Raw genomic sequence first — 27,453 nt, forward strand, 5'->3', positions numbered from 1 at the left:
TCCGATAGTGAAATGTATTCCGCCTCGGTTGAAGACAATGCCACGCATGGTTGTTTCTTTGCGCACCAAGAGATGAGTCCACCACCAAAGCGAAACAGATATCCTGAGTTTGACTTTCGATCTAAGACGTTCCCGGCCCAGTCGGCATCAGCAAAGCCTTCAAGATCTCCGGCATCACCGCCCAGTTGAAGCTGCAGTCCACTCGTAGCTTTCAGATAGCGCAATGTTCTTTTTGCCTCCGTCCAGTCGGCTACTGTTGGGTTACTGACTCGGCGTCCTAGTATCGAAGCACTAATTCCAATGTCAGGACGGGTGTGTACGGATACATAAAGCAGACCACCCACAAGGCTCTGGTATTTATCATTATTGGGTAGCCTTTCTACCTCCTCCTTCAGCTGAATGTATCCCGGGTCCATTGGAATGCGAGATCCTTTAGCATCGTCCAAACCAAAACTAGCCACCATTCGGTTAATGTATGCTTGCTGGTTTAAACAGTAACCGTTTTCAGTTTTAGTGACCTGTATTCCTAAAAACTGTTTAACATCTCCAAGGGCGGTCATTTGGAACTTGCTGTTCAACGCTTCAAGAATTTCCTCATACTCCTCCTGGGTGCTTGTGCAGATCAACATATCATCGACGTACACCAGAATAAACGTCAACTTCTTATTACGCCAACGCACGTACAGACACGGATCAGCTTCTGCAGGCTTAAATCCCATCTGGCGTAGAGTCTCATCTAATTTACGATTCCACATACGGGCCGACTGCTTCAGTCCATATAAACTCTTCCGTAACAAGCAAACTTCGTTGGGTTCTGCAGCAACGCCTGGTGGAATCTTCATATACACAGTCTCCTTCAAGTCACCGTTCAGATATGCTGTCTTAACATCCACGTGTTTTACCAGCATGTTACGACGACTTGCGATTGTTAGCAGCATTCTAAACGTGACTTGCTTTGCAACAGGTGCAAAGATCTCATCGTAGTCAAGACCCAATCGTTGTTTGTGCCCCTGGGCCACTAGGCGCGCTTTATAACTGCTAAGCCTTCCGTGTTCATCCAGCTTTCGCTTGTATATCCAACGGCATCCAATTATTTTCTTTCCAGGTGGCAACTTGACCACATCCCACGTCTTGTTCTCACGATGCGAAATGAGTTCATCCTTCATAGCGGTAATCCACTGTGCACTTTCGGTTCCGGTTGTGGCTTGCTTGTAGCTCCTGGGTTCCGATGACTGTGGACGGGCAAATCTACTGCTAGCAGAAAAACGATCCGGCGGAACGCCCTTGTTTGTCCGATTCGAGCGGCGTAGATCGCCACTGGATTGCTGCTCCTCAATTTCACCAAACTCCTCCTGAACCACATCACTTTCATCGCCGTGCTCCGAAACGTTTTCTTCGCTATTACAGGCATCTTCATACATAGTGGGTTCATCTTCATAACCATGGAAATCTTCTTCTTCATATCCATAGAAATCTTCTTCATCCGATGCAAATCCATCTGGTGGTCTATCCATATGGCTCTCTGTAGTTGCAGGTACAGACACCGGCGGTAGTTCTTCCACAACGTGATCTTCTGGCGCGTCTGGAGTACTCGAGTCAGGGTTTTCTTTTGGGGGTAGAAACCTTGCATCGCGACTGAAAACAATTTTGTTCGTTTTCGTATCTATAAAGCGCCACGCCTTATGTTGCGATGAATACCCTACAAAAGTCATTTTCATCGCCTTTGATTCGAGTTTAGTACGCTTTTCTTTCGGCACAAATACATAGGCTTCGGAGCCGAAAATTTGTATCATTCCAAAGTCCGGCTTTTCACCACTCCACATTTCGTACGGTGTCAACTGGATCGGTTTGGTAGGTAGCATGTTTTGAAGGAAATTGGCTGTGCTAACAGCTTCAGCCCAATACCGGTAATGCATACCAGCATCAATAATCATGCAGCGAGCCATCTCAACTAATGAACGATTTTTTCGCTCAGCAACGCCGTTTTGTTGCGGCGTATAGGCTGTAGTAAATTGCTGCAAAATTCCTTCATTCTTCAAGAAACGAACCAGCTCCGTTGCACGGTACTCACCGCCTTGATCAGATCTAATCATTTTTGGTGGTTTACCAAATCGTGTCTTCATACACCGCACGAAGTCTTTGATTGCCTCGACAGTTTCTGACTTCTTGTGCAGGAAATATAACGTGGTGTATCGGCTAAAATCGTCGATAAGCGTTAAAAAATAGCGGTGACCACCTGGTGTGACTGTGTTCATGGGTCCACACAAGTCACTGTGCACCAGGTCAAGAACGGCTTTCGATTTGATTTTAGCCTTTTTGGGAAATGGAAGACGAGTCATTTTCCCTTGCAGACACGTTTCACAAGTGATATTAGAGGAACAGCTACCTACCTTGATACCAGTCGCTAGCTGCTTATTCTCCATTTCTCGGATGGCTTGGACATCCCTGTGTCCTAGTTTACGGTGCCACTCATGTACACAGTGTTTTCCGCAACTTGGCTCCATCGCTGCACCCGCTTGTTCCGCCAATCTCAAGTGGTAAAGGCCCATATACCTGGGGGCAACTGCAGCAATCCGACTTCCTCTTGATATTGTACATCCTGTTTCACTGAAAGTAACCGTGGCTCCTTTTTGCACCAGCTTACTCACTGATACTAGGTTCATATCGAGATCCGGAACATACAAGACCTCACTTAACACGATTTGTTTCACTTTTGAGTCTTGTCCATAGCAACGCAATTTGCAAATTCCGATACCTTTCACATCAGCACTTTTCCCGTCCGCGACCGTAACTGATTTCGGAGTGTCATCGCGCAATGTGTCCAACGATTGGAAATATCCCTTATTGGTGCACATATGTGAACTTGCGCCCGAGTCGATTATCCAGCCGTCGACCGAATTCGAGACCGCACTGTCACTTACACCGAACGCGAACACTTCTTCTTCCGATTTTGCCAGTTTAGCTTTTTCTGCTTTACGATCAGACTCACTCTGACTTCGCGCACTTTCTTCTTTATTTTTCTTCGTCAAAAGCTTGCAGAAACGCTTTTTGTGTCCCGCCTTTTGACAGTGATGGCACACAATATTCTTCTTCTTGTCTTCCGCTTTCATGGCGATGCCTTCTGCTGGTGTTTTCTCCTTTCGCTTGAGGACCTCGTTGACGATTTTGCCTTTTACGAGTTCCAACGTCAAATCGTCCTCCGAACGGTTCTCCAACGTAGTTGTTAACGCATCAAATGAGCTAGGCAGGCTACGAAAGACTAGAATCACTTGCAAATCGTTGTCCAATTTGGTTCCGGCATTCGCAAGCTTCTCGAAAAGATCTTCATATTCCTGCAGATGCTCCACAATGTCATCGCCCTCGTGATACTGAAGGTCACAAATCCGCTTCAGAAGTTGCACCTTGGAAGTCAACGTTTTCTTCTCGTGTTGTTGCTTCAAATTATCCCACACAGCCTTCGCGGTCGTAGTGTTCCGAATATGGCCGTGTTGACTCCGAGAAAGCAGCAATCCGATTGTCGCACGCGCTCTCTGATCTGCTTCTTCCCAAGCAGCAATCTCAGCCGCGTTTGCGCCGTCAGCAGCAGGTTCAGGCTTCACTCCCGGCGAAACGTACTTCCACAATCCTTCTCTTACGAGCAGAAATTCCACTTCCAGCTTCCACGAGTCGTAATTTTCATTATTCAATTTCGCAATACCCGTTCTCTCCATTTTCAATTTTCGCGATCACACTTGAAACGAACCGAAAAATTGCGATTTTCAATGCACACGAAAACAAAATGGCTAACACCGGCCCATAACCTATTGGGAGGTAGAGCAGAGCTAATACAACACAACCAATCAGGTAGAGAGAACGAATTCAACTGTACTTTTATTCAAAGCTCAAATGGAAAGGAAATGGAAAAAGTTCGTGATGTAAAGTCTCCACACGGCAGGGTTGCCATGCTATCACGGACATTTGGCATAATATCAAGCCATATGTGAAGTAAAGGTCATTTGGCATGTCGGACATTTGGCATAATATCAAACCATCTGAAAAGTAAGTATTTATGATTTATTGGTATTTTATATTTTATTCAGATACTCCTTCTTCTATGTGAAAAAACTGTTGTAATAAATATTACGCAAAAGAAAAAGTCATGTTAGAAAGAAGGGCAAATTCCTATATAATAAAATAACGCGTCGAATCGCTATAGCAATAACCCTCGAAAGAATACCTTATGTTTAAAAGAAGGGTAAATCTCTAGATAAATATCATGACTGAACAGGATAACAGAAGATGAACTAGGGTGTCAATCAGTGACGCAATATTTCTTAATTTGAAATTAAAAACGAACCCGATCAAGCACTGCACACTGGTTCAGGAAGCTAGTTTAGGCGGACATGAGGTTTTCGTCTCGATTTATTGATTTTAGAGCCATAGTTGCTTCTGATAATATGTTCAGCATTTTCGGTTCCGGGTCATTTGGCCGAATGCCGTTCGGCCGAAATTGAAAACAAAAGTGAACTACTGTTAGCATGGATTTATAATGAATTTCAAAGAACTTATTCAGCTTATTCATGAAGAAAGTTACACCATCATTGATATACACATAATTAGCTTTTGAGTAGTAGCTCAAGAAACAGTTCGTGCTGAAAAAGTACATCCTAAATGTAAGCACTTATTCACTTCTCTGCTAGCGGTGATAGCCACCTACAGATGTTTGTAGTTAGATTTTGACAGTAACCAAAAAGGTTTAACACTTTTTCGTCCTTCTGCTAGATCGGGTTGCTTTGATCCCTCGGATCGTACTAAGTAATATATGTCATAGCTCTAGCAACCACAAGTCTTGGTTTCTTTGACTTAAACATTCCCCGAGTAGTTTATTGCTATACGCAAGCAACGATGCAGAGTTCAGTTCACAAGTTGCAATCTTAAACTTGGAGGAGAATGACATCTCACCCAAGTTGAGGAAAAAAAAATTGAATAAGACGTAAGGCATTCTGGGGTAATATGCACTCTTGAGGCAAAACAACCCCACGGTGCCTTTTATGAGTATTTGTAAAACAATTGGAAAAGATTCGTCAAGGGCGGATAGGAGTGACCCACAACCAGTGCCGTAGCGTGCGGTTGGCCAGGTTGGCGCCCGCCAAGGGCGCCAGCCTTAAGGGGGCGCCAACACGCGTGACACAAATGGTAAAGTTTGAAAATACATATTGAATTCAAACACAATCTCTATGAATCACAATATGGATCCTGAAAGAAGTTTTCATGAAATACTAAGCATGAATCTAACATAGTATTTGACTGGATTCAACCAAAAAATTGTCGAGATTCTCAAATAATCAAGGTCTTCTATATAAACTATGTGTGGTTATGATAGAACGCTTTGCGGTTCACCGACACTTTTGATCTTTTTAAAACATCTTGATGACATATTCAATCCAGGGTGTGGTTTTCTAAGAATTTAACTCCGGCCAAATCCGCACAGCATTCTGCGAATTATTCTTCCCAAATCAGTGGTACATTTTTAATAACACTTAAAAATATTGTACGCTAGCTGATAGCCATTTGATTTTACAAAAAAAATGGAATCAGTAGGATTGATATACTCATTTTTGGTTTTCAGAAAGCTATAGATGACGTAACCCATCGTACCTTTCCTTAAAAATTCATTTAAAATTACTTTTTTAAATGATACTTTATGAAAATGTCTTGGCCAAGACAACGTGAATTGAAAAAAAATCTTTTTAGCACTAATTTTTTTTATGAAAAATGATTTTTTTTATTTACGTTTTTAACACTTCAGTAGTCGTGCTGTTGTATTTTGTACAACACTGTTAAGAAAAGCTCGCAAGCCTTACACGGCAGCAGTGTGGTGAAAAGTGTAACACATAAGCGTAGGGCTTTGGTTTTTTTTCAAGGTTGTACTATTAGTGTCATATGATATAAATATCGGATAAAGAAGCTTTTATTTTTTTTAATCAATATTTTTAAAATGTTTAGAAGAATTTTTCTTCAAATAAACATTTTACTAAAATTGGCACCAAAAAATTGTTAGAACACCGATTTTTCATATTTGTTTCTTATTATATAAATTGTAATATTCTTGGGAATTTTTCAAATAACATTTAGGATAAATAGCAAAATATAGCATAGACTAAAAACACTCCAATTATTGCACATCCATAAGGAATACACGGGTTGTTCAATAATTGGCACGTTTTTAGTCTGTGCAATAGTTGGCAATCTGCCCTAATAGATAAAAGAATTTGCGTTTTGTCCTGCAGGAATTAACTCAATAATCAAATATGTTCTAAATTTCTAGCATCCTACGATTCTTTTCTAATGAATTCTAATGATATAGTTCACGTTAACTCTCACCATGTTAAATAGATGTGTTTAACGGGTTGATTTTATCATTCTCTTAGAGCTCTTACAGAGCATATAAAATCAAATATAAAACGTGTATTTATATAGAAAGAAAAAGTGCATCGTTTTTTAGTTGTTTTTGATTAACTTGGAAGCTTCTGAAAGAAATTCACCATCTTTTTCTTTATCGGTATTTCGTCTATTAGTAAGCGATATCACCGGATTGTAAGTCAACATAAGTCGTATAAAATACATCTACAAAGTTTACAGTCCGATTGAATTCGGTGGTATGATTTAACCGGATTCTTCTGATGGATTCATATCGCACTTATTGGCTTCTTCGGCGGCTTGCCAGAGAAGAGAATAAATAAATTATTATAGAACAGATTCAGCTGTTACTAAAATAAAACAGTAATAAAATGCTAAAATCTTCAATTTAAGTATGTACAGAAAATATATTGAAATTATGCCAAATGTCCGTTATGCCAAATGACCCTCATCTTTCATTTAGTTAAAAATTATGCCAAATGTCCGTTATGCCAAATGACCGTTATGCCAAATGTCCTTTATGCCAAATGGCGTTATGCCAAATGACCTTATGCCAAATGGCCCGCTCCCGATTTAAACACAGAAAAGCACACGAATTTTCAGTTTTGAGAGTTTTCTAAAAAACTAAGCCGCACCCTAACCCTTCATATGGAAAAATTACAAAAGTAACGGAAATGCCTGTGAGCATTTTCTTTCATGGAGGATACAATTTTTGAAAAAATAAATTACAATTGTATAACACTTTATTGTAAATCAAAATCCGCCTTCTTCATCGCCACTCTCATCCACATCTTCCGCCCGATCCGCATCGTGCGTTCCCATTTGCGAAGAATCGAAAACACCTTTGCGACTTCGTTTTGCATCACTCGATCCACTGGTTCCAGCAAATTTCTCTGCCGTCCGTTTACGCAACTCCTCGACACCATCGTCAGCTTCCGCCCATTCGAGCACAAGCCTTCGACCGTACAAATGGGTACTTTGGCACAGCGCTTCGAATGCTTGCTTGGCATCATTTTCCGTAACGAAATCCACGAAACAGAACCCTCTGTGGCTCTCATCCGCGCTGGATACCATCTTCCGCGGCAAGCGCACCGATTTAAGCTCTCCGAAAACTCTGTAAAAATATAGATTTTGGTACATTTGTCTAGAATCTCTTACTTATTTACTCATTACTTACTTGAATAAGTCCCGAATTTCCTTAGCATTTGCTTGGAACGGAACGTTCCTGACCAGAATTTTGGTGCCGGTCTGTTTCTTCAGTTTACTTGCTTTCCTACCATGTGTGTCAGCTTCAGTGTTAAGTGTCCTATCACTTCGGGAAAGCTCAACCTTCCTTCCATCTATGTGAACTGATTGCAAATTCTTCAAAGCCGAATCAGCTGACTTGCGGAGTTTGAACTGAATGAACCCATACCCACGACTTTCGTTCTTCCCGCCGTCCTTCCTGCGAACAACTTGCACTGAATGGATCGGGCCCATGTTCCTAAAAGTCTTACGAATACTTTCCTCATTCGTTTGGAAACTTAGGTTTTTGAGGAACAAGGTTGTGCCTTCCTCTGGCGATAGGTCAGAGTATTCATCTTTCTCAGGTTCCACGGGTTCTGGCATTGGTTCCTTGAGCTCCTGCTCGTCTTTAGGTGGTGCCTTTGGCTTTTTGATTTTCGTACTTTCACCTTCAGTATCTTCCTTCACCGATGTGTTCGGCTTGGCAAATATGTTCTCTGGAGCCCACTCGAGATAGAGGGGAAGCGACTTGAAGCGTGAATAGGCCAACTTTTTGAACGCCTTCTTAGCCTCACTGGGATCCAGGAATTCGATAACCGCTGAAAATGACAACAAAATTGATATTTCAAGCATGATTTTTCAAATCGGCGTATCTAACACTAGGATGGTTTCGAGAAAAATGCGATGCAAAATATTGTAAAGCATTTTAAATCCTGTTTAAAATGTTTTGCATTTTTTCTATTGCGATGTCTACTATAAGTTGAAAAAAAGAACACTGTTTCTAACCACTATTAAACAAATCCGATTTGTTTTGAATTTAATTGAAAAACAGGTAAAATTAGATACCATACCTTGACTTGATTGATACATACACCTTGCTTGATACGTCGGTTTGACAGTTCGTTTTGCACATCCGTCACGTCATATACACCAGTATTGTTTTGAAGTTGCACATACACCGGTTTGCAAATTCCCATAAAACTTATTAAACTTAGTCAATTCGTCAGTTTCAACTTTCAACGACAACGAATATTAGTTTCCGAATGTTTCCAATTTCAACTCGACTAAGAGGAGCACCGGACGGAGCCGTAAATAACAAAAGCAGGAGGAGAACAGTTCTTGTGCGAAATTTGGTGAGAAATATTGTCTTAAACCGAATACTGATGATGTTCCACATCAGTTTGCCGACCCGTCAGCTCGCTCAACTGTGGAAATCCAATTATCTCGATTTCCAACATGTTTAGTGATTTGGAAACAGTATGACGTATCTGGTGTTCGAAATTTTATGTTTTGATTCTACATATAGGTCGCTTTACTATGAGCATATGTACGGTGTATGTGCTAGCATGAAAAATGTTGACAGTTGAGTCGCTTTGCAAACGAAGGGTGTATGTAGCCAAATTAAAAACACTGAGTAAAGTGCACATAGGGCATAATTTTAATTTATTTCTAAAAATCAAAAAATGGATGTAGGAATACTTTTATAGACACAATAGGTAGATTATGCGTTTGTCAAGCCCATGCAAAGCAAATCTCGATTTGTTTATTTTTGCAGATACGTCGGATTGAAAAGTTTGGCTTGATTTGTTCAAAAAACGCAATTCAAATAGAAATTTCAAAAGTAACAGCATTCTTCCAAGGATTTCTCCAGGAACTACTTCAAAGATTCGTCCAAAAAATCTTCACAAATTCCTTAAAATACTCCTCCAAGGATTTCAAGGGGCCCAGATAGCCGTAGCGGTAAACACGCAGCCATTCAGCAAGACCAAGCTGAGGGTCGTGGGTTCGAATCCCACCAGTCGAGGATCTTTTCGGGTTGGAAATTTTCTCGACTTCCCAGGGCATAGAGTATCTTCGTACCTGTCACACGATATACGCATGCAAAAATGGTCATTGGCATAGTAAGCTCTCAGTTAATAACTGTGGAAGTGCTCATAAGAACACTAAGCTAAGAAGCAGGCTCTGTCCCAGTGGGGACGTAACGCCAGAAAGAAGAACTCCTCCAAGGATTCCACCGGGTGCTCCACTAGAAATTTCACCAGTATGTTTTCCAAGTATTCCACTAGAAATCCCTCTAGGAGTTCCTATAGCAATATCACAAGGAATACGTCCAAGAATTTCTGTAAGAATCCCACCAAGAACATCTACAAGAATTCCACTAGGAATTTCTCCAAGAGATTTAATTGGAAATCCTCCTCTATAAATTCCACCAGGAATTACTCCAGGGATTTCCTCTGGATTTCCTCCAGGGATACTTCCAGGGACTCTTCCGGGAATTCCTTCAATAATTGCGCCAGGCATTTCTTCAGGGATTCCTCCAGGAGTTCCTTCAGGGATCCCTCTTTAAATTCCTTCGGAGTTCCCTCCAGGAGTTTTTTTTTACATGAATTTCTTCAAAAATTCGTTCAGGGATTCCTCCAGGAATTTCTTCAGAGATTCCTCCAGAAATTCTATCAGCAATTCGTCTAGAACTTCCTTCAGGGATCGCTCCAAGAATTCCTTCAGAGATTCCTCCAGGAGTTCTTCAAAAAAATCCTCCAGAAATTCTTTCAGAGATCCCTCCAGGAATTTCTTTAGATTTCTACAAAAATGTCTTGAAGAATTTGTTCAGGGATTCCTCCGAACATTTCTTCATAGATTCCTCCTGGAATATCTTCAGAGATCCATCCGTGAATTCCTTTAGGAATTCTTCCAGGGATACCTCCGATAATTCCTTCACAGATTTTTCCAGGAATTTCTTCAGGAATTTCTCCAGTAAGGCCTTCAGAGATTCCTGAATAATTCCTCTAGAAATGCGTTCAAGTATTCATTCCTCCAGTGATTATTCCAGGAATTCCTACAGAAATTTCTTTAGGATATTCTTCAAGAACTCCTCCAGGGATTCCTCCGGGAATTCCTTCAAGGATTCCTCCAAGGACTCCTCCAGAGATTCGACTACGAATTTAACCAGGAAATGCTCTATTAAATCCTTGAGGAATATCTCCATGGATTTCTCCAGCAATTCTTACAAGGATTCTCCCAGGAATTACACCAAGGAATTGTATAGAGATTCCTCAACGGATTTGTCCAGGAATAAGTCCAGGAGTTCCTCTACGGATTCATCCAGGATTTTTTTTTTTCGAGGGATTCTTCCAGAAACTCCTCCAGCAATTCCTCTAGGAACTCCTTCAGGAATTCTTCCAGAAATTCCTCAAGTGATTCTCACACGAGTTCCATGAGGTATTCCTTCAGGAATTTCTTAATAAATTTCTCCTCAGAGATTTTTCCAGGATTTTTTTTAGGAACTTCTCCAGGAATTTCTTAAGGGATTCCTCCAGGTATTTCTTCAGGGGTGCTCCTTCAGAGATCCCTCCAGGGATATCTCCAATACTTTTTCAAGAGATTCATCCAAGAATTTCTTCAGGGATTTTTTCAGATGTTCCTCCGCGAATTTCTTCAGGAATTCCTCCAGGAATTTCTTCAGAAATTTCTCCAGGAATTCCTTCATGAATTCCTCCATGAATTACATCAGAGATTCCTTGAAGAATTACTTCAGAGATTTCTCTAGGAATTCCTCCAGAGATTTGTCAACAAATTCCTTTAGGGATTGTTCCATATATTTCTCCATTAAATATTCCAGAAATTATTCCAGGAATACCTACAGGGGCTTTTCCAGCAATTCCTCCAAGGGTATACCAGAAATTCCTGGTATACACCAAGGAATTGTATAGAGATTCATCGACGGGATTCTTCCAAGAACTCCTTCAGGGATTCTTTCAGAAATTCCTCAATGGATATTGTTACGTAAGAAAAGTTTTGTGAACCCCTGTACATTGTCGGACTTTATATGTCGTGTATGTCATTCTTCGGTTTCTGTTTTGCACCCGTGCTGTCAAAATAGATCAATGTAAAAGTAATGAAAACAAAGATGCAGCACGGGCGCAAAGGAACTATTTTTTTGTTCCCATTTGTAAACACCGAAGTTGTGAGTATTTTAGCAATTATTACTTGTAAAATATGACTAATAAGAAAATATATTACAGCTTTACAGCATAGGCTAACCGAATTGATTTCGTGTTTCATTGCCTTGCTAAAAGATCGGTGCCCCTCGCTAGTGTTTTCAACACTGTAAAGAACTTCGAAAGTTCTTCATTATCTTGCCGAAGATAACCTCAATAAGGAGATCGGAATTCCTGGAGAATGGTTTCCACGATGCTAAAGGACAACGTAGACGCATACATCGGAGTGGTGCTTCCATTGAAAGCTGGACGACGCGAAGATAGCCGCTGTAGACCGTTTTACAAGCAAACATAACTGCACCGTAGGGTCGTAAGCGGACTATCGCTAATGCATGTCCTAAAGGTTTTCACAATAAGTGCAAAATTTCGGAATAATGTAGTTCGTTCAATTTAGTTTATGTTTAACCTACAGTTCTCACGTGAATTCGTCTTATCGTCTCGACAAAGGAGGTAAAACTTCGGCATAAATCTGACCCGAAGTGTTACGGGGGGGAGTGTTACGTAAGAAAAGTTTTGTGAACCCCTGTACATTGTCGGACTTTATATGTCGTGTATGCCATTCTTCGGTTTCTGTTTTGCACCCGTGCTGTCAAAATAGATCAATGTAAAAGTAATGAAAACAAAGATGCAGCACGGGCGCAAAGGAACTATTTTTTTGTTCCCATTTGTAAACACCGAAGTTGTGAGTATTTTAGCAATTATTACTTGTAAAATATGACTAATAAGAAAATATATTACAGCTTTACAGCATAGGCTAACCGAATTGATTTCGTGTTTCATTGCCTTGCTAAAAGATCGGTGCCCCTCGCTAGTGTTTTCAACAGATATCTCAAAGAATTCCTCCAGCATTTCATTCAAAGATTCCTCCAGTAATTTCTTCAGAAATTCCTCCAGGAATTCCTTCCGGAATTTCTTTACGGATTTTTTCAGGGATTCTTCGAGAATTTTTTTTTTTCAGATATTCAACAAGGAATTCCTTCATGGATTCCTCTAATAATTACTTCAGGGATTCTTCCAAGAATTCCTGCAGGGATTCCTTAAGAGATTCCTTCGGGAATTCATTTAAGAATTTCTTCAAGGGCTCCTCCAGAGACTCGTCCAGGGATTGCTCCAGTCTTTTTTCATTAATTCTTCCAGGAGTACCTCTAGCGATTTCTCCAGAAATTTTTCCAAGGAATCTCCTAAGAATTGCACCAAGGAATTCTATAGAGATTCCTCGACGGATTCGTCCAGGAATTCCTCCAGGGGTGTTTCTGGATTCCTGCAGGAATTCCTTCAAAGATTCCTCCAGTAGATTCTTCAGAAATTCCTCCAGGAATTTCTAAACCGATTTCTTCAGGGAATCTTCGAGAAATTTCTTCAAGTATTCCACCAGGAATTGCTTCAGAGATTCCTCTAATAATTACGTCAGTGATTTCTCCAGGCATTCCTTCATGGATTCTTCGAGAAATTCCTGCAAGGATTCCTTCAGGGATTCCTCCAATGGCTCCCCCAGGGACTCGTTCAAGTGTTCGTCCAGGGATTGCTCCAGTAATTTCTCCATTAATTTCTCTAAGAATTTCTCCAGGAGTACCTTTTGGGATCTATCCATCAATTTTCCAAGGATTCTCCCAAGAATTACACCAAGAATTCTATAGAGATTCCTCCAAGAATTCCTATAGAGGTAACTCAAGGGATTTCTCCAGGAATTCCTTCAAAGATTCCTCCAGTAATTTCTTCAGGAATTTCTTTACGGATTTATTATTGCAGGGATTCTACCAGGAATTCCTTCAGGGATTCTTCCGGGAATTCCTGCAGGGATTCCTCAGGAGATTTCTCCAGGAATTCCTTCAGGGATTCTTCCAGAAATTCCTGCAGGAATTCTTTAAGAGATTCCTCCAGGAATTCTTCAAGAGATTCCTCCAGGAATTCCTTAAGAGATTCCTCCAGAAATTCCTTTCACAATTTTAAGTTCACTTATAAAGAGTGAAGTGTTGTGATCACTAGCAATGAATCATTTAAATGTTTATAGTTTTATAAACTTTTGTCTTAAACAATCCTATAAATTACAGTGAAATATTACCCGTGTACATACCTGACACACCACTAGGCGGAAGTATCACTCTTCCTAGCAGTCCGAATTTGTCGAAACGTTCCTTCAGCTCGTTCAATTCCGTAGCGGCTGGCAAATTCTTTGCTATGATCGTCGTATTGGATCTGGCCTTGGGAACCCCATTGAACGCATCCAAATGAATGCCATTATCTACCAGGAACTGTCGCATCTCGGAAACGATTTCGGTTTCCCCGAGCGCCAGCCGAACCGCAGCACTGGTCGTTCCTTCGGTGCTCAGCACTTCCTCCTTGGTTTTGCCGTACTTTTTCGCGACAACTTCTGCAATGGCATTCTCCCCCATGAACAGGGTGTTCCAATTATGCGACGACTGTGCCGTTTTCTTCAGTTTTAGTTCCTTTTTCTGTTTGAAGTTTAGACTCGCGTCGTCCTCGTCCACCTCTTGTTTGGTCTCATCAACTTTGGCAGGCAGTAGATGGAACATTCGTCCGTGGAAGAAGGTACCGTTCAACTCACTGTACGCCTGAACAGCATGCTCTGGCATGAGGAAAGTAACCATACCAAAGCCCTGCAATTATGAAAAATAATCATTCCGTTAATTTTACTTTTAAAACAATAGGTAGGGTAATTTTCCCATTATTGCGGTATTCCCTATTATTGCGGTATAAGAATTAAACCCTCATTATTAATCGAAAACTCTTCTTTCTATGGATATTATTGATGATGATGAAAGCTTATAGTATTCCCAAGCTGTACCAGATGAATGCTTTAAAAATTAAACGATTTTGATCGTTGTAAGAACAGTTTTAAATGATGCATCAAGAAAAGCCTATATTTTTAACCAGTCTCTCTATCTACGGGTGGGTTTTCATAAGCTTCAATTTTTAAGTTTAGAACCAAAACAATTATATGTAGCGGGTATATCAGTTCAGTATAGATGTAGTTACATGATAGATATTGAATTTTAAATAAAAATTCTGTTACGCGAGAAATTGCTACTGCAGAATCCAACTTTAACAGGAAGACCGGAAGATAAACCTTTCACATACACACATGTATCTTTCATGAATAAAGTTAAAGTAATTGTTGAACTCGTTAGAATCGGACGCGTTTTATTTTCGATTTCGAGTTTCCTTAAAAATATACAGTCCGCTCGGCTTATCGGAAGGCACATTGGTCCTTCAGGCCAAATAAATAGAAAAGTAGTGGAAAAACGTCGACGCGAGTGTTTTTTCCGCGAAAAATCGTTGATTTCGAGCATTCACCAGATTTGCTGGTCGGGTGCAGCGACACGCCACGAAAATTGCAAATGGCCGTCGTTCGAGAATAGTGAAGTGATCGTGTCGTGTCATCACAGACAAACAGACGTCACACTCTCACTGCTGTCCATCGACCAACTTTCTAACGTTCGATTCGAATATATGGTAGGTGGTCAATCGACCACCCGCAGCGCTCGCGTCGTTTTTGTTCGTGTTTGACGTTTACACACTACCGCCACCTGTTGGTCCATCGGCCACCTACAGTGTTTTTAGCATTGGGCGTACATGTTTTCGCGACTATGATTTTTATCGCGATTTGTTCTAAGTGTTACGTCTGTTTCTCTGTGGTGTCATGTCAACACCATCGAAAACGATCGCCGAACAGAAATCCCAGCAAAAGGCGAAACAGGATAACGCCAGAATGGAAGAACAGCTGAAGACTCTCTCTCATCAGAGAGGGGCAGTGAAGGGCAAACTTACACGTGTGAGAAGTGCCATTGAACATAGTGAAGATGACCCGAACCCGAACATTATGAATTTGCATTTCCTTCGGTTGCATCAGAAAACAGTCGAACAGTCGTATCGCGAATACAATGAGTTCCAAAACATGATTCATGCCCTGCCCCTCTCTGAGGAGCGACGAGCCGAACAGGAAGCGAAATACGTCGAGTTCGAGACGATGTATGCGAATTTGGCGATCCGGTTGAGTATGCTGATAGAAGCGGCAACTAATCAGATGGAGAAGAAAGAAGTTGTCGTATCAGCAACAACGTCGTCGATGACACCCGGATCAACTCTTTCCTACCTTCCGCCATTGCAAGCGCCGTTGCCGACCTTCGACGGGTCGTATGAACGATGGTTTTCGTTTAAATCCATGTTTACTACCATCATGAATCGATATACACACGAAGACCCGGCCATCAAACTTTACCATCTGCGTAATTCATTAGTTGGGCCGGTAGCAGGAATCATTGACCAGGACATTGTAAACAACAATGATTACAATGCTGCCTGGCAATTCCTGACTGATAGATTCGAAGACAGGAGGCTTATCATTGACAAGCACATCGAGTGTTTGTTCAATTTGCCGAAGATCACTAAGGACAGTTCGGCAAATCTTCGAAAGTTGCTCGACGTGAGCAGCAAAAACATCGAAGCCTTGAAGAATCTTGACCTCCTGCTGCAAGGCCTCGGCGAGCAAATGGTTATCAACAACATCTCATCGCGGATGGACAAAGCAACAAGAGTCGCGTGGGAGATACGGCAGAAACCGGGAATCCTGCCCAGCTACAAGAATACGATGGAGTTCCTGCAAGAACAGTGTAAAGTGACTGAAAAGATTGAAACGAACATGAAAGTGGAAAGTGTGAAACCGAAAGCGGTGACAAAAGCTCATACGCTGATAAATACAAGTGAACTGAAATATGATACGAAAAGTGAACTAAAGTGTGCTGTATGCAAAAATGCTCATGAACTATGGAAATGCGAAAGCTTTAAGAAGATGAACGTGAGTGAAAAATATAACACGCTGAAGAAAACAGGATGCTGCTTTAACTGCCTGCAAAAAGGCCACCGCACGAACGGATGCACTTCGTCGCATAGTTACCGGGAGTGTAGCAAGCGTCACCATACATCACTTCATGCCAACGAAGTTTCTAGCTCCAGATCACCCGATTCGATTACCGCTGTCAATCAGAATGCCGTCCACGAAGAAGCAAGAGTCTCTCGCAAGGAATCTGAAGTTAGCACCCAAGTCGATCCTCCTCGATCCGGCACTGGCACAACCCTCAGCGTTAGTGTTGGAAGTCAAACGAAGCAAACATTGCTCTCCACTGCAATCGTGAACGTGCGCGGTTCCAACTTTGCTGTTTACCTCTGCCGGGTGCTGTTGGATTCCACGTCAACAGAACACTTCGTTACTGAACGTTTCGCTAACTTGGTTTGCATGAAGAAAGAACCCGTAGACTACACGGTCAGTGGTCTCAACGGGACGAACACGAGGATCCGTCGCATGGTACGCATTACAATCGAATCCTGCGTCGAAGATTTCTCCGCTGAGCTACAATTTCTTGTAGCGCCGAAGATTACTGGTGACCTTCCAGAGAGATCATTCAATGCATCAGAGTGGTCTATTCCAGCTGACGTCAAGCTAGCTGACCCGGAGTTCAATCGGCGAGGACGCATCGACATGCTCGTTGGTGCCGAAATATTCTGGAACATCGTGAAAACTGGCCAATTGAAGCTTGGATCGAACCAGCCAGTGCTTACTGACACCAAGTTTGGTTGGGTTGCTGGTGGTGTAGTTTCGTCCGATGCGCCAGTAATTGCTCGATCATTCTGCCAAACCGCTCTTGAAGACTTGAGCGAACTTCTTCGAAGCTTCTACAAACTAGAGGCCTGTGATCAGATCCAGCATCCGAACAAGGTAGTGGATGATATTTGCTTGGAGCATTTTCGTGACACTTACCAGAGAGATCAGCAAGGAAGGTACTTCGTACGCCATCCGTTCAACGACAGGAAAAACGGGCTTGGTGATTCCCGAGAAATGGCGACGAAACGATTCCTGTCATTGGAGCGACGGCTCGATAGGCAACCAGATATCAAACTACAGTATGCCAGCTTTATGCGAGAGTACGAGTCCCTCGGGCATATGAGAGCCATTGCGGTTGACGAGAATGAAGAGCCAGGTTCCGCTTACTACATACCACATCACTGTGTAGTAAAACCTTCCAGTACGTCGACAAAATTGAGGGTCGTTTTCGACGGCTCTGCAACGTCCTCATCAGGAGTGGCAATCAACGATGCGCTGATGTCAGGACCGAACATACAGAACGATTTGTTTTCGATTTTGCTGAACTACCGTGGCTACAGGTACGTGTTCACAGTAGACGTCATCAAAATGTTTCGACAAGTTGGTGTCCTTCCCCCGGACACAGCGTTTCAAAGAATAGTTTGGCGCTACGATCGGAACGAGCCTCTAATGGTGTATGAGCTTTTGACGGTCACCTATGGTCTGGCATCGTCTGCATTCCAAGCTACCATGGCACTCCGCCAGGTTTCCGAAGATCATCAACACGAATACCCTCAAGCGGCAAGGGTAATAAAAAAGAGCACTTATATGGACGACGTTATTGGAGGTGCGCATAGAATCCAGGATGCGTGCGCTCTGCAGAAAGAAGTAAGCGAATTATTGCAGAAAGGTTGCTTTGGAACGCACAAATGGTGTGTCAATCGACCGGAAATATTGCAACATGTCGAGAAGGAGTTCCATGGCACTGATTTCGAACTGGGCGATACAAGCTCGAATATCATCAAGACATTGGGCGTCGTTTGGAATCCTCGTGAAGATTGGTTTTCGTTCTCTGTTGTTCCTGGCAACCCGGAAGCTACAACGAAAAGAAAAATTCTCAGCGAAGTTGCGAAAATATACGATTTGCTTGGTTTGGTTGGTCCAGTAATAACCGCAGCCAAATTGATTCTACGGGAGGTCAGTGTTCTCCAAGTGGATTGGGATGACCCCGTCCCACAGAGTATCATCCACAAATGGCGGTGCTTTCGTGAAGAATTGACGTGCCTGAACAACCTTCGTGTGCCCAGATGGATTTCGACAGGTGATACAGTATCAGTCCAGTTGCATGGCTTCTCCGACGCCTCAGACGAAGCTTATGGGGCATGTATCTATACTCGTGTCGTACAAAATGATGGCTCTGTTACTATCCGACTAGTCTGCAGCAAATCCAGAATCCTTCCGAAGAAAATGAACAAGTGCAAGCCGATCACTACTCCTCGCGCCGAGTTGTTAGGTGCTGTCCTTCTGTCAAGGCTACTCGAAAAGACGATTGCTGCGATCGATATTGGTTTTGAATCAGTGATCCTGTGGACCGACTCGCAGATTGTCTACAGTTGGATTAGGAAACCACCTAGAATGCTGCAACTGTATGTCTCCAACCGCGTGAGCGAAATCCAACGAATTACTGGCGCGTATACTTGGCGATACGTTCCCAGCCACGAGAATCCAGCTGACGTGATTTCACGTGGTGAATTTCCTCGGAAGCTGATAGACAACGAGATGTGGTAGAGCGGTCCACCCATGCTTAAGGCGGCAACGATTGAAGAAGTACAGCTCGAACCGTTAGTGGAAGAAAACTTGCCCGAGATGAGAACTGGTGTTTCGCTGGCAGTTACTTCTTCATTACGCAGATTGATGATGTTTGACAGAGTGAACGATTATGACAAAATGCTTCGATCAATGGCCTACTTCGTTCGGTTTGCCAGGTACCTTGCCAGCAAGATGCAGACGATTATCAGCGGGCCATTAACTGTTCCGGAATTAAGAACTGCGCTGTTGGTGATAGTGCGGTGCGTGCAGAAGGAGACGTTTCATCATGAGATACGAATTATTGCTGAAGGAGGCCAATCGAAACACCGTTTGTGTGGCTTGAAACCGTTCATCGATTTGCAAGATGGTATCCTGCGCGTGGGCGGTAGAATCAAACGTGCTTTGGTACCCTACGATAGTCGACATCAGATGCTTTTGCCTGCTGGACATCCGTTTTCGATGGCAGTTGTGAGAAGTATGCATCGGTCAAATTTGCACATTGGACAGAAGAGTCTTCTTGTGATGGTTCGTCAAAGGTTTTGGCCGTTGAGAGTGAAGTCAACTATACGCAAGGTTATAGCTAGCTGCATCACCTGTTTTAGCGCGAATCCACTGAAGACATCTCAGCTTATGGGAGACTTACCTTCATACCGAGTCCAACCAGCGCCGACGTTTGCCTTTACCGGTGTGGATTTTGCCGGTCCCTTTATGATTAAATCGTCAACAGCAGGTCGAAGGCCGTTAGTCACGAAGGCCTATGTCAGTCTGTTTGTCTGCATGCTGACTCGTGCAATTCATGTGGAACTTGTATCTGACTTGACAACGAATGCTTTCTTGGCTGCGCTGCGACGGTTCACAAGTCGTCGAGGGCTGCCATGTAAGATGTTTTCCGACAATGCCACAAATTTTGTCGGGGCACAGAATGAGCTTGAAGAGCTAGCGCGTCTTTTCGAAGATCAACAGCAAGCGAAGAAGATAACGGATTTTTGCACGACTCAAGGAATCGAGTGGACCTTCATACCACCTCGGAGCCCCCATTTCGGTGGCATATGGGAGGCTGGGGTTAAACAAGTGAAACACCATCTGACAAGGATTGTTGGTGGTTATAAGCTGTCGTACGAGGAACTCTACACTACGTTGACCCAAATTGAAGCGGTATTAAACTCCCGACCATTGGTACCGTCCTCTGATGATCCCTGTGACTTTACTGCGGTTACACCTGCACACTTCCTGATAGGGCGGGAGATGCAGGCTATCAGTGAGCCATCCTACTTGAATCTGAAGATGAGCACACTTTCGCGATGGCAATTAGTTCAGACCATCTTCCAACACTTCTGGCGAAGATGGACAGCCGAGTACTTACCTGAATTACAGAACAGGTCAAAGTGGACGAAGACCATTAACATCACTGAAGGAGCTTTGGTGCTGATGATCGACCAAGGTGCGCCTCCTTTCCAGTGGCCGCTCGGCCGGGTAACCGAATTACATCCGGGGAAGGACGGAGTAACACGTGTCGTCACCGTAAGGACTTCGAAGGGTGAATATAAGCGGGCTATAACGGAGGTATGTCTGTTGCCTCTAGATGGCCAGTAACATTGAAACAGGTTTCAAGGCCGAGAGGATGTTACGCGAGAAATTGCTACTGCAGAATCCAACTTTAACAGGAAGACCGGAAGATAAACCTTTCACATACACACATGTATCTTTCATGAATAAAGTTAAAGTAATTGTTGAACTCGTTAGAATCGGACGCGTTTTATTTTCGATTTCGAGTTTCCTTAAAAATATACAGTCCGCTCGGCTTATCGGAAGGCACAAATTCTTTATTTTTGAGAAAAAGCATATGCCGCAATAATAGGACAATGAAAATAGCTTTTTGCCTATTATTGCGGTTTCTGTAAATCTGTTTCAAAAATTCGATATTTCAATAGTTATTTTAAATGTTATTGCTGGAAACATTAATTATATTATTAGGATACTAATTAGGGACATCATTTTGAGTTATTCATATATTTATTTAGTCAAACAAAAGGTTTATGTTTATTTTTTCCCTGTAATTCCTCTTATTTACAAATATTTTGCAAATAAACACAATGCTTTACCAAAAAATCACGTAAACTGACTGAAAATCGGAACACATGCCAAAAATACTTACGTTGAAAAACTAAGATATAAGATGGTCGCAAGGAAGCAATCTTTTAAAATTGTGTTGCTAATGGAAAATATTTTTAAAAGCATCAAAATTGTAGGTTATACTTGCATAAACGAATTAATTTCTTATATAGCGACTAGTGGTCTCAGATGGAAGAACCTTGTCTATTCACTTTAACATTGTCCACCTACGACGAAAGAGGAGACGAAACCGACAGAAAATCATTCGATTCTGTTGATTTGTTTTTGAATCGTGACATAAAGTTATGATTTAGTTTTCCTCATATATATGTCCAAAGTCACACAAACTGACAGTACCGTGCAGTGTCATTAACATGGAGAAAGCATAATTTCAATGCTCGAACATTGTGTGGTATTGAATGTATATTGAATGTAATAAAATCTTTGATTTTTGGTATACCGCAATAATAGGACGGCACTACCGCAATAATAGGACAAAATACCGCAATAATAGGACAGAGTAAGAGCTTCAGATTTATGTCAAAAAATGTATGTATGATTCCAAAAATTACTTTTTTACTTCACTATACTCCAGATAGAGGATAGTTTTAACACTTAAGGCCTTTTGGTGTGTCATCACAAAATAGCTTCTTCCAAAATCATTAACATATTGTTATGATAGTATTGGTATTTGCAACATCGATGATATATAACTGCTTATCACCTGATTTAATGGATAATTTATGCGAAGAAAAATGCTTCAGGTCGTATTTCAATATTAAATCAACACTTTCAGATACAGCATTATCAATTTAGCGACAGTATACATGAGATTTATATTCTCAAAAAAAATCTCCGATTTCATGCCGCATTTCATTGCCTCACACAACTACACTTGTAAATAGAAGGTGCTTACCTTTTCGATTGTAATTCAGCGGCAAGCATTTGTGTTTTGGATATCATATTGCGTTCACTACACTTTCACTAAACAAATCTTTCATTCACTTTCCTTAAAGGAACACATTTCAAACGGGAATCAAATATTTATAAAGTTTTATCAACCGCATCACTCAAAACTATTATGGCGATGGTTTTCACTTGCTGCGAATCGACGACGCCACCGCACACTGAGACATGCCTGTGTTTATAGTCTAAAATATCCAATTTTTTTCTGTCGTATTAATTTTCAGTGCGGAAAGGTCGAGCAAAGCATAGAAACTTGAAACTCATACGTTGTTTGTTTTTCGATTCTCTCGAATTACAGAAACCATCTCTACGAAGCATAAAATCATACCAAGTGTTTATCAATTTGGACCACCCAAAATAATTGAAATGCTCCACAGTGCGATGCGTCGGGATGCGTCGGGACGCGTCTATCGTGTGTGCACAATCATCGCGATCGTTGAGCGCAGTGATGTCAGAGTTGCTATCTGTAAAATCATAGCATTTAATGTGGATTGATCACAAAAACCATTAAAATTTTATTAAATCAATGATCTTGTGATGGAAAACTATTTGCAAAATGATAAGTTTTTATAATATGCAGCAAATGTTCCGAAAACAAGCATATAACAATTGCTAGAAAAATCTGTCACCAATAACCTGGCAACACCGTCATCCCTTGCAAATATAAACCGTACCGATGCATAACAAAAATATGCGATAAATCCAATAAAAAACAGAGAAATTCCGTTGCCCTTCATTAAATTGTAATGTTTTCTTTTGATATGTACGATTGAACAGTTGATTTTGATTTCCAATACTCGTCAATCTACTAAATTTCCCATGTGTTTACATAAAAATATGCTTAACACAATGTTATAATTTTTGTTTGTTTGTTTTGAAAATATACATGGAAAGGCGACACTACTACTGTTACATCAATGATGATTCAAATGATTCTTTGAGTTACACGCCGCTTCACCTTAACATTGCGAAATACTATAATATTGAGATTTTGGACACTGCAATACGATTTTAATTTCAACACCGTGCTTAAGTCCTCCATAATAGGACGGATACCCTATTAGGTATTCATTGTATTTTTTGCTCAATTCTACAAAAACGGTTCCTAACATCAGTTTTAAGTTCCACCTCTTAAACTATGGCAACCTCAATCTTAGGGCTGGTAGCAACTGATTATCTACAATATAGGAACTTAAAAGTCAACATGCCTGAACAAAGAACTACCAAAGATTCTTCCAGAAATTTCATAAAGAGATTAAGTTCTGAATGAATTTCTCCTGCAAGTAATCCGGTGATCTTTTTATTGACTTTTCTAGAACTTCTACCATTTCTAGTTTGAGACTGTAGCAAAAACTCAATTAGGGATTTCTTCAGGGAATACCTCGGAACATTCTTGTTTGAAATTACTTGTTATTTTGTTCCAGGAATTCTTCATGGGACTAGATACAAGATCTTCCGTTGATTTTTTAAAGATTTATTCCAAAAAAAAAAACTCGTTAATGATTTGTTTGGGTTTTCAACCAGAATTCATCTAAGAATTAAACGAGAGACGCATCCTAAGATTCCTTTGAAAATTCCTGCAGAGATTCTGTCACGAAATTTTGCAAGAAATAGCAATTATAAGAGCATTTTTTTAACTATTGGAACTGTTTCTGAGGTACGTTTGTTTTGAATTCAAAAGTAATCTCTGAAGAAACTCCTGCTTTAATGCCTTAAAAAGGGTATATGAAAGAGGATTCCAGATGAATTTTCGAAATTATTATTTGAAAAATTATTCAACAAAATAATTGATGAAATAATAGGATTTTTTTGTAAAAATAATCTGAACAAATTTCTTTTAACCCTCTCTTTTCGAACGAAAACGGTTCCAGATTCGAGTCAAATCGACTGTGTCATTCCTAGATTCGAACTGTCAGCCACACAGTTTCATTAAATTTAGTGGGCTTCATAGCCGTGCGGTTAGTGTCACCAAGGCATTTAGGCGCATTGTACTAAGGAGTGTAGGTTCGATTCCCGCCATGTGCCGAAAAACTTCTCGTGAGGAATGTTATTCGACTGTTCCACTGGGCGTTGCATGCTAGTCCGTTGTCTAGTGTGATGCTTCCTACAAAGGGCGAACAGCCGCCCACTGGAAGCATTTTAAGTGTTTTCCACATATCGGATTATATTAAGGGGATTCAAAGTTGACAAGTATTTTAGTAACAACTTAACAACTTAGTTCAACGAATAGGACGTGAGTTCGAAACTCAGAATAAGTAATTTTCCATATAGACGACAAACACTATATTGAATCCAGAGCTATGCTGTCTCATAAGAAATAAGTTGAACAAAAACAGAGCATAGTGAAAACATATGTTTGTTCAATTTATTTAAGTAGCTAGTAGAGTTGGAGCAGCCCCTAAAATATTCCAGTACAATTTTTTGAATAAATCGCTAGAAGAAGAAGAAGAAGCTATTCCTCGAGGTAGTTCAGAAGAAATTTTTGAAGTATGGAATAATCGCATATGTATCTTAGATGGTTCTCTGGAATCTCTAGAACTTTGACTATGAAAAAGTTACTCTTAGTTTAGAAAAAAAGAATTTGACGCACATTTAATTTAAACAAAGAGTCATGCATTGCAATACACCCGATTCTGTTTTTGCACGGGGTATGCGTACCGTGCAAAAAAAAGTTTTCAGTTCAAAGTAACACCATTGCTCGGCGTTTCATGTAGAAATAAGGATTTGGCGAAAAAAATGTATGGAAACTTTTTTTTGCACGGCCGTGTAAATAAAATCCGTGCAAAAACAGAATCGAGTGTAGTGATTAAGTATCTAAAAAAGACCTGCTACCAGCCCAGAAAAAAAGACCCTGCAATTTCCTGTTTCTCCGCGCCAAAGCCAAATGTGTGAAATTCAACAATACATACCTTCAACTTCCTGGTATTAGAATCGATTGGCAAATCAATCTCCGCCACTGGTCCATACTTTTCGAAAAGCTGCTTCAAATCGTCCTCCTTGACCGAATAGGCCAGGTTTCGAAAGAACAGCTTCCCCGTCTCAATTATACTCTCGCTGCATACCGATTCCTTCTGCCGGATCCATTTGGGGTTTTCCTTCTTGCTGAGCTGGCTCTTTTCCTCCTCGGACCGAAGTCGATCTTTAGCCGTGAAATCAACCACCTTGACCTGTTTTCCACCCAGAAAGCTTTTGTCTTTTAGTAGTGCCTTCTTCAGCTCTCCTTCCGTTTTATAACCCACATAAGCAAAGCCCTTTTGCTTCGGGGGGATCCGAATGGAGTACGGTTTCACCGGTTTGAAAAATCGAAGCAAATCCTGCCGTTTGGTTTTCGATGGGATATTGTGAATTTTGACCACGAATAGGTTCGCCACTTTGAGCTCCTTCTTCTTATCGACGCTTGGTTCTTTCTTGATTTCAGACTTTTCCGGTTCCTGCTCCTCTGGTTCATCTTCACTACCAGAACCTTCACTGTCGGTTTGTTGCAACTGATTGTCCCAAACGGCAGTACCGGCCTTATTCTGCACCTGCACAAACTCCTTAAACAGTGGATCATTTTTGTGCTTCTGCAAGATGTCGTCAGCCGTTTCTCCCTTCTTCTTGATCGGTTTCACAGTCACATCCTCCAGTTGCTTCTGCAAATCCTTTACATCCTGTTTGCTCTTGCTGTACTTGCTCCAAACTTTCAGGCTCTTAGCTTCATTCAGAGCAGCACATGGAGCTACACTTATCTTCGAAGTCCTCAGGAATGTATTGTTGAAGTGGCTTATTGCTTTCGATGCTTGGTCTTCCGTTTCGTATCCAATGAATCCAAAGTTTCGGAACTTACCCTCCGGGGTGTACTTCAACTGGATATCCGTCACGATTCCACATTGGCTGAAATGATCTCTCAGCTTGGACTCTGTAATCTGTTTAAATCGATCGAGTTAGAGTACAACGAATATCATTTGCGTACGTATTTACGATACTTACCCCATTCGGGATGTTTTTAATGATTATACGAGACATTTTTTATGAAAACTTTGCATCAAACAGAAATTTTGAACAACTTTAACGAATTTTGCACATTCGCACCGCACCGAAACTGATTGGACTGTGATATTTATTTACATCCGAAATGCACGTGAGTTTGTTTACGTGTTTTGACGTGCGATGTTTTAGGGTGGTCCGGAGAAAACTGAAAATGTTTAAGGTCAAAGTCCTCTTAAGCACTAAAACAAGCTGTGGTCAATTCGCGACTACGTTGCGTTGCGTTGCGTTGCGTGGTAACGGAGTATTTCGTAGATTGCATACTGAAAACTGTCATGTTAGTTACTTTACCACTCTTATTCCAATTGCTCATGGAGAACTATTTTGGATGGAATAGCTATCCAATCGGAAGTCAGAAATGAAAAGACATGATAATGTCCATTGCCGGCCACGCCCATCTTCTCCGTTACGAGGAAAGGAAAGGAAAATGATGATATGACACCTACTTGAAGAGCGGCCAGCGACTCACCGACGCCCTTATAGATGTCAAGGAGTTGGATGAAGGGAAAGGTGATGGTCTAGGATTCACTATAAGCGAGTGATGCGACCGGATTGAAATTTAGTGTAGGTGTAGTTTAGTATATATTTTGTAATTGGGTGTAAGTGTGAATGAAATGGTTTCATCATCGTTGGGAGTGACGCAGCTAAGAAAGTTAAAGTCACTCCATGCGCGTTCGTCTTCCAGGGATGGGACACAGGTATTTCCACCTACTGCCCTAGCTAAAAAGCTTTGGTTTGAGCGCCATTACTCGCTCTCTGAAACGAGAAAATAAAATGGCCCTTCCCCATGATACAGAAAGAGCCCAGATTGCATTAATATATGTGGTCTAATCGGAACAAACTCACCAAATACATTCATATGTCTAAACGCCGTGTTAAAAACGTTTCTTTAAAAAACTTGAATGATTCTATTAGGAATTTGAATCGACATCCTCTGAATGATTTCGTATATCAATAGAACTTAACGGCATGGCAATGTTCCCATCATCTTTTCGTCTTTGTTAAAATCACACAATAAATGGAGAAAGCTTTGTTTGAATATTTCTGCATAGCACAATAATTATCATCGAATGCGGTTTTCACAATTAACACAGGTTTTTCAATATAAATTCCATTTTTAAAAGTATTTAATTTAAAAAAAATGCATTAAAAATTATGCAAATCTCACAATCGTATGATTTTTCTTCTTAATTTTGCAAAAAGTGAAGTGTTAAAGTTCATTTGTAGTCTTCTTAATTTGTCAGAATTACTTTTATCCAAAACGAAACAAAACCAATCAGGGTGGAGAAGCACCGACGGGATCATGTCTACACGCCACAA

The 27,453-nt window shown here is 41.1% G+C and overlaps 1 protein-coding gene and 1 long non-coding RNA gene across 2 annotated transcripts; one reads left to right on the top strand and one right to left on the bottom strand.

The window, feature by feature from the left end:
* Window positions 1-7,124: 7,124 nt before the first annotated feature.
* Window positions 7,125-26,220, bottom strand: LOC5564074 (probable RNA-binding protein 19). Its single transcript, XM_001648306.2, has 5 exons — window positions 26,077-26,220; window positions 25,017-26,012; window positions 13,696-14,239; window positions 7,577-8,222; window positions 7,125-7,513 (listed from the first exon to the last, which is right to left on the bottom strand). Exons 1-5 carry the CDS (start codon window positions 26,110-26,112, stop codon window positions 7,153-7,155), a joined length of 2,583 nt encoding a protein of 860 aa, XP_001648356.2. The 5' UTR covers window positions 26,113-26,220; the 3' UTR covers window positions 7,125-7,152.
* Window positions 11,368-12,471, top strand: LOC110677199. The gene is made up of 3 exons (XR_002501016.1): window positions 11,368-11,587; window positions 11,646-12,303; window positions 12,362-12,471. It is a non-coding gene; the product is annotated as an uncharacterized LOC110677199 (long non-coding RNA).
* Window positions 26,221-27,453: the final 1,233 nt, after the last annotated feature.

This window comes from Aedes aegypti, chromosome 1 (assembly GCF_002204515.2).
Source record: "Aedes aegypti strain LVP_AGWG chromosome 1, AaegL5.0 Primary Assembly, whole genome shotgun sequence".
NCBI classification, from domain to species: Eukaryota; Metazoa; Arthropoda; class Insecta; order Diptera; family Culicidae; genus Aedes; species Aedes aegypti.

Coding starts and splice junctions, on each gene's coding strand:
- LOC5564074 (XM_001648306.2), bottom strand. CDS start 26,112: ATGTCTCGTATAATCATTAAAAACATCCCGAATGGG. Junction 26,013..26,076: donor TTAAAAACATCCCGAATGGG/GTAAGTATCGTA, acceptor CGATTTAAACAG/ATTACAGAGTCCAAGCTGAG. Junction 8,223..13,695: donor TCCGCCTAGTGGTGTGTCAG/GTATGTACACGG, acceptor TGTCATTTTCAG/CGGTTATCGAATTCCTGGAT.